Below are 12774 nucleotides of genomic sequence, written 5' to 3'. Positions count from 1 at the left end.
TCCTAAGCCCCGCCCCTAAGCCCCGCCCCTCTACTGGAGAACGGGATTCGATTGGCTGTTAGATTCAGAACATCCAATTAAACAATGAAATACAAAGATTGACATATGACGTTGCTAACAGGGTGTTGGGCTGAACACATGCGGATCATGTACATATTAACCAAACTATGCTCATTTGCATGAACTCTAACCTTTGAACAGTAAAGATTATGATTCTTTATTTTAACTGTTTTCTTCATATGGATCTATTTTTACCAATACATTCTTAACTTGTGTAAAAACTATTAACATCCTAATGTCTAAATGAATTATTTAGGCAGGGCTACATACATATTGTTTGATATGTCTTATTTATATATTTTTATTTATTTAAAGTGCTTCTTTTCTTTGTTTTTATTTAAAGACAATGGTGGAGCCGGTGCCACAGTTTATACCCCAACATCTGATCTGTCCACTCACTAAGAAGATGTTTGTTGACCCTGTGAGAACAGTGTATGGTACTGTGTATGAACGCAAAGCCATTGAGGAACACCTGAAGCAGTGAGTTAATTTACTAAAAATGTGTGGCCTGTACGGTTACCTAACATTTCTTTCTACAATCAACACTTGAAATGATGAAGGCACTTGCAAATGACAAGGTAGTACAAAATGTAAACCATACTTTGGTGTTTCATTTTTTACCTCTTTACTTAAGATTTCATGTTCAGAAAACACACAGTTGCATATGAATCCTTCTTTTAATGGATTTCAAACACAAAAAGTCTCAGCAGCTGCATTGCCATATATTTTCACGGTCGACTAAACTTTTTTTTTGCAGACACAAGTACGATCCGACCGCTGGCCCAGGAAATGAGCTTGAAATGAGTGACATAAGAGCAGACCAGGACATGAAGAAAATGGTGACGGATCACCGTTCTCGTCAAATTCAGATTGACGTTACAGCGGAGTAGTTTTACAGTTCATTATGAAAAAGAAAATCAACCAGCTACTCTTAATCCTTTATCATTGCAAGTTTTTCTTTTGGGATTTATATTGGTATGTTCTTTGTTCTGTCAGTTGGGAAAGGTTTGTGCAGATTATTTTCATTAAAGTAACTAATCATTCATCTTTCATTCTAACTTTAATGAACATCGATGGACAGTTATTTGTTTTCTCTGTTGGGATGATTGTGTTAAAAGTTACTTGTTACCGTTTGATTTTTCATTGTTTTAATCCATGCTGTGCTATTTCCTTACTCACTGTTTTATCATTTAAATATGTTGTAGAAATGTTGAATATATTGAATCAAAACAACAGTTCATTGCATGTTGTATTAGTGATGGCAGAAGAAAAAAAGATTTGCGTAATACATGCAGCATTTTATGATGTATACTGATTATTAAGTCACACCCAAGTGGAACTTGTATTTAACCTGATTGTTTTAAGTGAAAGGATGAATATTGAAGCAAAACCTATTAAAGACTACTTTTCTCTCAATAAAATGATTCTCAGAAAGGTTGTCAACTTTCAACAGTTCTTTATCTCGTTTTACATTTCAAAGTTTAATTTGCATGTGATCATTTTAAAAGATTATGAACTCTGTCACATGCAAATCAAAACTATTAAGTACACTTATAAAACTGCAGAACACTGTTGAGGATAAAAACTAAATGAAGGTAAAGGTTGTAAGATTTGTATTCATTTGATGATTCAAAATAGGACAAGTGGTTCTCCAAGACTCCTTCAGACTAAGATGGGCTTTTATTTCTAGTTCGAGACTTAATTGGTTGAATTACTATCATTGCGTGAGTTGTTAGTATTAATACTACATAACTAAATACTAAATAAACACAAAAGTATAGACTGTCCAATTCTTTATACGGCTCTGGACTGGCCACGCTACTGAACCAGGGAACCAATCACCGCCTCCGATTCAACCATGACGTCACGCCCCAAACAAGAAAGGAAGTGAATCACTCTTCAAATTAAATTTCCTTGAATTAAGAACAATATGTTAAATGCTCTCTAGGCCCGAACAAACGATAAATACGTGTAATTGTACAACATTCCAAACTGACTGAGTTAAATTTAAAAGTTACAAGCTGTGTTTGTTCGCTTTCTTCCCGTTTAAACTAATCGCCTACGTCATGAATGCTTTTATTTTGAATTCTGTATCCGGATACGTGTTAAACGTGCACACAAACTTCTCGGTTCTACACATTTGCTGGATTGAATGTTGTCGACTCTGCAGATCTGAGTGGATACAGCAGGAAGGAAACAAGGTGAGTCTTAGTGGATATTGGAAACTTTCTTAAACTCTTGCAAAGCATTTCTCTCAGACTGCAGTAGTTTACTGTCTAGACTCACTGCAGTGATTTCATGTACACTAGTTCTAAGATAAGATAAGATAAGATAATCCTTTATTAGTCCCGCAGCGGGGAAATCTGCAGTCATGGCACTGATTTTACAAAGTTAATTAGTATGAATTATTGTATTTATCCATCTATAATCACAGATGTTCTCATAATAATCTTTTCAAATGTGATGTGGTCATTCCCTGAGACGTTGAGCCAATAGCTGCCATTCCTGCAGAACCGGTCCACAGGTAGGTAGGAAGTCATGTTGAAATCACAATGGATCTGTTGTCTGTAATCCACAAACATTGAGTCCATGTATATTAATGAGGTATTTATTTACAGTACCAGTCTAAAGGTTGGACACACCTTCTCATTCAACTACTTTGAAGAATCTAAAATATAAAACATATTCTGGTTTGTTGAGCATTTGTTTGTTTACCACATAATTCCATATGTGTTCCTTCATAGTTTGGATGTCTTCAATATTATTCTACAATGTAGAAAAAAATAAAAAATAAAGAAAAACCATTGAATGAGAAGGTGTGTCCAAACTTTTGACTGGTACTGTATAAAGTAGCAGAAAATATAAGTAGCCTTCTCAAGTAAAGTACAATACCTCCAAATTGTATTTCAGTATAGTAGAGTACACCTTTCTTAAAAAAAAACATTGAATGAGAAGGTGTGTCCAAACTTTTGACTGGTACTGTATTTGCACAATTAGTTTTATTTACACCCGAATTTCCACCATGGGGATCAATAAAGAAATATCTATCTTTATTTACAAATTACAGAATACTCGACTTGTATAGAGTCATTGTATTTCTTGTTTTATTGTTGGTCAGTGGTGCTTTTTATATATATTCATATCATATTTAAATGTACACCTGTTTACCTACCAACCTGTCTATGCTTCACCTTTTATAAAAAAAATAGTCCAATTTCCTTCTATGAGAGCCCATATTTGGACAATAAAGCTGAATCTGATTCTGTAATGTAATACAAAACTGTCATGTCAACATTAGGGGTAACTCACCCTGGATTAACCCCATTAAAACACACCAACATATTGCATGTTTTGGTAGTTAAACACTACACTTTACTCTCCCTTTTGCCAGATACATTAAATTAAATATACATGCCTGCATAAAAAAAAGAGTGAAAAGGTATTTGCCACTATAAACATCAACCACTGTGGTCTGATTTACTGCATTTAAGTGAGTCTCTAGCAGATACAGAGCCCCTGTTTGCCATTTGTGCTTCCGGGCCAATCAGAATATTATTTCATATAAAACAACCTAGAAAAAAATCTATTAAATTCAATATTTTTTTTTAATTCAGACAAATTAATTTCCCTCTCATACTGCTGAGAAGTTAAGAAATGCCTGTTTCCTGGAGAAACTGCTATTCAAAGCAACACATTAGCAGTAGCAAATTGGGCACTAATAGTAACTAATATTAATGGTTACTTTGTCACTTTCTTTTATGGATGTAACAATATGATGAGTACATGCTGTTGAATTATTCATTAACATTCACTTTCACTTTTACCTCTTGCAAAATAGATACTTTTTTTTTCAATCACCATAACTTTGATACATCTTCTGCTCGGCTTCATGATCACATATACTGATCAAATTAACCCACAGCCTTCCTCTGCCTGTGTGCTGTGTTTCCTTTGTCTCCAGAGAGATGTGGTGGGTGCTGTGGGTGCTCGCTGCCTTGCTGGCTCTCTTCTGTACTCTGGATGTGTGGTACTTCCTCCGGGCGGCTGCCGTGGTCCTCCGGGCCTGGTTCCAGCCTCCAATATGGGACGTCACTGCAGAGCAGATCCGAACAGGCCGGGTCAGTTCCAATGACATCGACATGTGCCACATGAACAACGCTCGTTACCTCCGGGAGTGTGACTTTGCCCGCTTCTCTCTCTACATGCGTAACGGGGTGTTCAAGGCACTGCGAGCGCTCAAAGCTTCAATGGTCGTGGGGGCCACCACCATCCGTTACCGCAGGGCTCTGTATATAGGTGAGGGGTACGAGCTGCGTAGTCGTGTCGTCACTTGGGATGACAAAGCTTTTTTCCTGGAGCAGAGATTTGTGTCAACAAAAGATGGGTTGGTGTGTGCCGTCATGTACTGCAAGCAGAGTGTCATACGCAGCAGCCCAGACAAGATCATGCAGCACCTGTGCAAGCGGAAGGTAAGGAACGAATGATTAACACACATGTCAGTTGGACACCTTTTTGATTATTGAGGGACATTGAGTCTATGGTGTGCTCCTTTGCAGGTGGAGTGTCCTGAGTTTCCAGAGGACCTTCAGCACTGGGTCAACTTCATCTCCGCCAGCAGCCAGGCCCTCAGAGCCGAGGGTGGACTAGACGATAAGAACAAATAAGACATTGCTTGGACATCTTTAAGATAAGCTTTTTGTATAACAGCTTATTTACCAGCTCAGGATTAAAAGGACATTTGTCTTCTGTTCACAATGACTTGACTTAAACACACTTGTGCCTACACATCTGAATATAAGCTTTACTAAGACCCCAATACATGTCAACACTGGAAAAAACTAGCACACTAGATTGTTTGGAGAGGCCGGAAACTGATTACGCAATCAGTAATAATAAAGTAATATTGTTGTATAAAGTTAATCTTTGTGTATAACGACTGCAATAAAACAGATTTTGAAATACTATTGCACTTTTATGCCCTCACTATAGATATATTCCTTTATTGATCCCCATGGTGGAAATTCGGGTGTTGCAGCAGCTCAACTACAGAGAAACAGATAATAAATACACATATTATACAATAAAAAATAAAATAAAGATGTACAGTATATCCACATGGGGGGGGGGGGGGGGGGCTGGTCAGCATGATGACAGACTGTGGTCTCCGCTGTTGTTGTACAGTCTGATGGCAGTGGGCAGAATGAGCCGATGACTGAAAGAGCTGCCCAGCTGCCACAGTTCCTCATGGAGCGGGTGAGAGGGATTGTCCAGGATGGCTCTGAGTTTGGCCTTCATCCTCCTCTCACCCACTGACTCCAGGCTGTCCAGCTCCAGACCCACCACAGAGCTGGCTTTCCTCACCAGCTTGTTGAGTTTGTTGGCATCTCCAGTCCTGATGCCACCACCCCAGCACACCACTGAAAAGAAGAAGGCGCTGGCTACCACAGACTGGTAGAATGCCTTGAGCAGTTTATTACAAACACACTGAACGACCTCAGCCTCCTCAGGAAGAACAGCCTGCTCGGTCCTTTCCTGTAGAGGGCGTCAGTGCTGTGTGTCCAGTCTAGTTTATTATTAATCTGCATATGGGCGCACTAACTAGCCCAAGATCACAAATTCATTCATTCATTCATTTTCTGTAACCTGCTTATCCAGTTAAGGGTCACAGGGGTGCTGGAGCCGATCTCAGCTGTCAATGGGCGAAGGCAGGGTTCACCCTGGACAGGTCGCCAGCCTATCACAGGGCAGACATATATAGACAGACAACCATTCACACTCACATCCACACCTACGGGCAATTTAGAGTCTTCAATGAACCTTAGCTGCATGTTTTTGGACTGTGGGAGGAAGCCGGAGAACCCGGAGAGAACCCACACTGACACGGGGAGAACATGCAAACTCCACACAGAAGGTTGTCTAGCCCGGGAAATGAACCCGGGCCCCTCTTGCTGTGAGGCGACAGTGTTAACCACTGCACAGCCCCATGTGTCCAGTCCAGTTTATTATTAATCTGCATATGGGCGCACTAACTAGCCCAAGATCACAAATTTAAAAATTAAAAACACAAATAAATGGACTCGAGAAGCTTAGCAATCTGTAAAACACCTCCCACCGCATGCAGGACATTCTGGCTGCTTCACCCCCGGTGTGTGAAGGAGAGGTACCGCAGGTCCTTTCTTCCGGCTGCTGTCAGGTTGCACAACCGACTCTGCTCCCAGCAGACCACATGACACATGACACTAAAAACCTGTGCAATACAATACACTGTGCAATTATAGTTATAATAGTTTTCTGTCTGTATATATAATATTTCAGTTATTGTGGATTCTTTACTGTTTTTATTGCTTATTTATAATACTTGGGGGTTTTTTCTATCTTGTCTTTCTTTTACTATGTCTCTTGTTTTGCACTATCCTCTCTTATTATTATTTTTATTTTATCTTAAACCCTCTGTCCTTACACTCTCCAAGTGGATGAGGAGAGATTTGTCCACTGTAGAAGTTAATTTACTCCAGCAGATGGCAGTACTGCACCACCAAGAACGCTGCCTTTTTAAACTGCCCGAAGAAGAAGAAGAAGTAGTGACGTCACACACCCGGAAGTTATGTTCATTCATTCTACCGGTTTCTTCTAAGTTGTAGCGCATCCGATGGTAGCACTCTCTCCTGGACGCACGGTAAGTTTCACAGCTATAAACAAAGATACGTCGCCCGTATTTGTGCTTGTGCTTTAAATGTTGACAGTGAGAAAACGATGCAAAGAGTGTGGTGTCTTTTTTTATTATTTTTTCTTTCTCTGCAAAGGCCACCCACTGCTGGTGGCTAGCAGCTAAGCTAACAGATTTGGCTGTCACAGCAAGTTGCGCCCCCGTTCGTTTGAAACGAGCCCTCAAGGGTGAGGCGGAGGGTCATTATGGGGGAAGTGATGGCGATGCTTCCGTGTTTGTAGCTGTAATGTTAAGCCAACGTGTGTGGAAACCTGGAAAACCTGTGTGTTGTTTTTGCACACATCTGCACTGACATTGACAGGTCAAAGGTGCATCCGATTAATGTTGAATAGTGTGTTAAAGCATTTAGAAAACACCTCCTCCTTTTATGTTAACATGTTTTTAGGAAATTGCTGCTATCAACTGTTTAATTGCTATATACCTTTTAATGCATTTTAATTGATTTTCTATGCTTAATTGCTGTACTATATGCATATATCATATATCATATTACGTTCTTACTACCTTTCACCCTATACTATATCTCATATCAATACAAATACTCTGTGCAATACAATAGTTATAATAGTTTCTGTCTGTATATATAATATTTCAGTTTTTACTGTTTTTTACTGGGGTTTTTTATTGCTCATTTGCTTATTTATAATTGCTTATTTTTTATCTTGTTTTATTTACTATGTCTCTTCTTTGCACTATCCTCCCTGCTGCTGTAATCCTGTAAATGTCCCCGCTGCGGGACTAATAAAGGATTATCTTATCTTATATCTCATATCACATCCCCTCAGATCACACTTTACCCTATTATACTATATTATGTCAATATGTGACTGATTTCTGTGGCATATTCTGTGTTATCCGTATAATGCAATTCTATACAAACAACAAAGTTCCATTAATTAAAGGCCCCATATTGTATAAATTTTGATTTTTGTGTCTTTTTTTTTTTTTTTTTTAAATGATAAAAGAGTTCCTAGGTGCTACTAATACTTAGACCCTTTTAACCGTTTTTAATGTAAACATTGTAAATGCTCCTCAGTTTATTGCATGTTGCAGTGTGAATAACAACAGTTGGCAGGAAGTAAACATGAACCCAGAGTCTTTTTAACATCCAGAGATCTAAGCATCTTCTAGTAGAAACTCAAAATACAAGTATGAGCCTGGTAATGAGCACAACATCTCTTTTTAATAATATCATCAGACTGGTGTACTCTGTTAACATGAACTTGCTGACCCTGTACACTACCAAACCATGTCACTTTACCTCGAAATTTGACTCCAAATATTTTTGTAAAGTGTTATATTTTATTCTATTCTTATTGTAATTTTATGTACCTCTTATATTTAATTTTACTTTCTATTCATCTCTACTATTGCTGTCCCCCCCTGGTGATCAATAAAGGTTTATCGGATCCTATTTGGACTGTTCCAGAGAGATGTTGCTGTTGGTGCTGGGTGCCCTCCTCCTGCTCTTCTGCACTCTGGATGTATGGTACTTCCTACGAGGGGCCCAGGTGTTCATCGAGGCGTGGTTCCAACCCAGAGTACGGGACATGCTGGCTGAGCAAACCATTGAAGGGATGGTCCTCCCCCATGATATAGACTACATGGGCCACATGAACAACTCCCGATATCTAAGGGAGTGTGACTTTGCCCGCTTCCACCATTACATGCGAAACGGGCTGTTCATGGCTTCACGTAAACTGGGGGCCAGATTGGTGGTAGGCGCCTCCACCATCCGGTACCGGCGCTCCCTGGCCTTCCGTGAGGCTTTTGAGATTCGGACCAAAATAGTGGGATGGGATGAGAAGGCGTTTTACGTGGAGCAGCGCTTTGTGTCCAAGAAAGATGGTTTTGTCTCTGCGATCATGCTCTGCAGGCAGAACGTGGTGCACTGCAGCCCGGAAAGCATTCTCGAGTTTGTCTGCAAAAGGAAGGTGAGGAATAGCTGGAAATAGAGAAAATAATTTGTATGAGTGTGATAGGTTTGCAGCCGATGACAATTTTCAACATCAATTAATCTGATGCAGATTATTATTATTATATTACAGTTTCTCAAAGCCCACAGTGGTGATATCAAGTTGTTGTTTTTTCCCCAAACAATACTCAAAAATATTTTTAAAAAATGGTTTACTATTGAATAAGAAAGAAAAAGCAGCATATCTGCAAAATTCAGAAAATGGACCTAGAAAATATTTGGCATTTTTGTTAGAATATTGCCTTTTATTGGAATAACTGACGCTCAAAATAGTTACCAGTTATTTTTTAATCAGCTGATTGATTGATCAACTAATCATTCGAGCTCTTCTGTCAATGGGGCTAAGAAGTGTTAAAAAATGTCCATCACTCATTCATAAAATCCAAAGTTAATCTTCAAATATTATGTTACGTTATGTGTGACCAACAGTTAGAAATCAAACGGTATTCAATTTTTTATCACACAAGTCAGAGACAAACATCAGATTCTTCCATTTTGGGGAGCTGGAACCTGGGAAGGTTTTGCTTGTTTTGCTTCTGGACTGTGGCTTTATTCTTTTAATTTGTTTCTGGTCATTTTGTGTTTTTGTGCAGATTGACTGCCCGGAATTTCCTGAAGACCTCAAACACTGGATCAGCTTCATCTCTGCCAGCAGCCAGGCTCTGAGAGCAGAGAGTGGACTGGAAGAGAAAAACAAGTGAAGTCCCACACCATGAAACCCTGGATCATGAGTGTAGGCCCAAATATCATTTACATTGCACGCACATATAGAGTATACATACATGCACACAAGCAGTGAACATCGTAGAGAGTTTTTAGTTGACTGAAAAGATTCCATTTATCTCTGTTTTTGAGTTGATCCTTTATTTTTTTGCTTGATGTGAACAGAAATACTGAACATACATGTATGAAAACTTGAACTATAAGGTATTCCACGTTTTAAAATGCACTATATGCATTGGGATCATATTGAAAGTTCTCTCAGAATAAAGTGACACAGCAAAGTAGCTTTATCCTTGCAGCTTGTAGACTGGCTTTAGACATTTTCATTTTAGCAGAATCCTCTGACTTCAGATAAGCATGTAGAGCAAAAGTAAATCTTCCACTGACATCAATGCATGTTTTAAAACAAACAGAATATTTTTTTTGTGCCTGTTTCTCTTGCTTAGCCATAGTTTACAGCTACAATTGCAGAGAATTATACCTTTTACAAAAAACTAAAAGCGTAGGAGTGATGAAATACTTGAATGGACACCATGTACTGTCAATTGTTTTAATCTTCCCATCAGCATTTTGCACAAAGTAACCCAGGTGAATAGACAAACTGAATTCCTGTTCACAATCAGAAAGGGAATATTCGACTTTGAAGGATCGTTTTGATCAGTGCTGTATTGTTCTTTTACAGACTGTATAAAACATGCATTTAAAGGGTGGGCTTCTTGATTGGAATTGTGTGTAATCTAAAAGAAAGTGCTCAAATTCAAATGAACGGGCATGATGAGCTAATTTTAATGTGAGGTTGCTGGCAACTTTTCAAAACCTGCAACGCATGGGAAACACTGATGTTGGACGATGCTTGGCCTTTTGAAATCTGAAACCTTCCCTTTAATGCATCAAAGCTTTATTTGTGACCAAAGTAATGTATTGTTCTGTATGAAGAGGAAACAAAATCAATTGTTAAAGATGTATGTCTAACCTGCTATGTATGTTGTTGATACACTGAAAATCCTGCTGGATTTATTCAAGTCTGAATATATTCACTGTCCTTTTATTTTCCACTTATATTATTTATCTATTGAAATTAGTTAATGTACCAAACTTTATTTATTGTGTTTGTTAATTATTTAAAGGCATTTTGAATAAAAAATGCATTGTAAACAGTTTCTGTGACTGGGTTTTTTAAGTGCTTGTTATTCAGCAATTTCCTCACCTACTAATGTATAGTGGTTTTGTGGTAACACCAGTAGTTGTACCTCACAAAGTATTTACAGTATGAACATTTATTCTTTCATAACATACATTATGTGTTACCAGGGGCTGAGGAAGTATGCATTTAGAAAACACTTTAATATTGCAGCTGGTAAAAGTAGAGCTGATAATACATCATTATGTATTTGCTGATTTGTATTTTGTATTATTAATCTGAAAATAATCTAAAAGTGCAACATTTTGCCACTCTAGGTGAGTAAAGCATAAAGAAGCAGAAAATATAAGTGGCATACTAAAGTGAAGTACATTACATTTTACATTACATTACAGTCATTTAGCAGACTCTTTTATCCAAAGCGACTTACAATAAGTGTGTTCAACATAGGTACAGTACCAGTCAAAAGGTTGGACACACCTTCTCATTCACCTACTTTGAAGAATCTAAAATATAAAACATATTCTGGTTTGTTGAGCATTTGTTTGTTTACCACATAATTCCATATGTGTTCCTTCATAGTTTGGACGTCTTCAATATTAATCTACAATGTAGAAAAAAATAAAAATAAAGAAAAACGATTGAATGAGAAGGTGTGTCCAAACTTTTGACTGGTACTGTATAAAGTAGCAGAAAATATAAGTAGCCTTCTCAAGTAAAGTACAATACCTCCAAATTGTATTTCAGTATAGTAGAGTACATGCGTACATATACAACACAAATAGCCTACTTTTACATTACATTACATTCATTTATCAGACGCTTTTATCCAAAGTGTCTTACAATAAGTGTGTTCAACATAGGTATTCAAGAGAACTACTAGTCACCAGAAGTCATAAGTGCATCTCCTTTCTTAAACAAGCATCTAAGAGCAGAAACCAGAGCAAAAGTACAGTGCAGAAGCAAACTAATACTTAAAATAAGAAACGTTCATAACACTGTTTCCATTTTTTTTATAGTGAGTGATTTCAGCCATCAAATATATGACACCATTGAAGTTACTTTAGTTACTTTTTATACACTTTATACTCTGTTTGCTATACACTTTATACAATGTTTGCACAACCAAAACCAATGTTTACACTGCACTGTTTGCACAAATTTAGAATTTTAAATACTCACCTGCTGTACATAGTAAAGTTTTCATTCCTTTTGTGTATTTTATCTGTATATTGCTGTTATTGTGTTGTATATTAATAATAATAACTTTATTTATATAGCACCTTTTAAAAACAAGGTTTACAAAGTGCTTCGACAGACAAGCCAGCAAAACAGTGCAATAGAAGAAACATTAGAACAATCGTTAGGATAAAACTAAACTAAGAAACAAAATGAAATAACGAATCAAATAAACGAACAAAATAAATAAAATCAAGTGAAATAGGTAAAATATAGTAAACGAATATAAGATAAAATACTAAGACCAAATGAAAACGAAACATTAAAACGACGACATCACATAAAAGCCATTCTGTAAAAATGTGTTTTAAGAAGTGATTTAAAAGTATATATTGTATATATGTTGTTATTGTGTTGTATATTGTTGTTATTGTGTTGTATATTGTTGTTATTGTGTTTCATATTGTTGTTATTGTGTTGTATATTGTTGTTATTGTGTTGTATCTTGTTATTGTGTTGTATATTGTTGTTATTGTGTTGTATATTGTTGTTATTGTGTTGTATATTGTTGTTATTGTGTTGTATATTGTTGTTATTGTGTTTCATATTGTTGTTATTGTGTTGTATATTGTTGTTATTGTGTTGTATATTGTTGTTATTGTGTTGTATCTTGTTGTTATTGTGTTGTATATTGTTGTTATTGTGTTGTATATTGTTGTTATTGTGTTGTGTATTGTTGTTATTGTGTTGTATATTGTTATTGTGTTTCATATTGTTGATATTGTGTTGTATCTTGTTGATATTGTGTTGTATATTGTTGTTATTGTGTTGTATATTGTATATTGTTGATATTGTGTTGTATATTGTTGTTATTGTATTGTATATTGTTGTTATTGTGTTGTGTATTGTATATTGTTGATATTGTGTTGTATATTGTTGTTATTGTGTTGTATATTGTATATTGTTGTT

The 12774-nt window shown here is 36.9% G+C and overlaps 2 protein-coding genes and 1 long non-coding RNA gene across 4 annotated transcripts; all 3 read left to right on the top strand.

The window, feature by feature from the left end:
* The first annotated feature begins 135 nt into the window (after positions 1-135).
* LOC129089277 (uncharacterized) lies at positions 136-1487 on the top strand. The gene is made up of 3 exons (XR_008531129.1): positions 136-200; positions 404-540; positions 818-1487. It is a non-coding gene; the product is annotated as an uncharacterized LOC129089277 (long non-coding RNA).
* Positions 1488-2168: 681 nt separating this feature from the next.
* LOC129089164 (protein THEM6-like) lies at positions 2169-5021 on the top strand. Of its 2 annotated transcripts, XM_054596544.1 has the most exons (4): positions 2186-2261; positions 2542-2584; positions 4022-4529; positions 4617-5021. In XM_054596544.1, exons 3-4 carry the CDS (start codon positions 4026-4028, stop codon positions 4722-4724), a joined length of 612 nt encoding a protein of 203 aa, XP_054452519.1. In that variant the 5' UTR covers positions 2186-2261; positions 2542-2584; positions 4022-4025; the 3' UTR covers positions 4725-5021. The 2 variants fall into 2 exon arrangements, with proteins under 2 accessions (XP_054452518.1, XP_054452519.1); XM_054596543.1 differs by lacking the exon at positions 2542-2584 and having other exon boundaries at positions 2169-2261.
* A 1631-nt stretch (positions 5022-6652) lies between these two features.
* Positions 6653-10625, top strand: si:ch73-52e5.2 (protein THEM6). The gene is made up of 3 exons (XM_054596448.1): positions 6653-6736; positions 8187-8721; positions 9356-10625. Exons 2-3 carry the CDS (start codon positions 8221-8223, stop codon positions 9461-9463), a joined length of 609 nt encoding a protein of 202 aa, XP_054452423.1. The 5' UTR covers positions 6653-6736; positions 8187-8220; the 3' UTR covers positions 9464-10625.
* The last annotated feature ends 2149 nt before the right edge of the window (positions 10626-12774 follow it).

The sequence above is a fragment of the Anoplopoma fimbria genome, chromosome 3, assembly GCF_027596085.1.
Source record: "Anoplopoma fimbria isolate UVic2021 breed Golden Eagle Sablefish chromosome 3, Afim_UVic_2022, whole genome shotgun sequence".
NCBI lineage: Eukaryota > Metazoa > Chordata > Actinopteri > Perciformes > Anoplopomatidae > Anoplopoma > Anoplopoma fimbria.
This window is presented reverse-complemented; position numbering and strand designations above follow the sequence as displayed.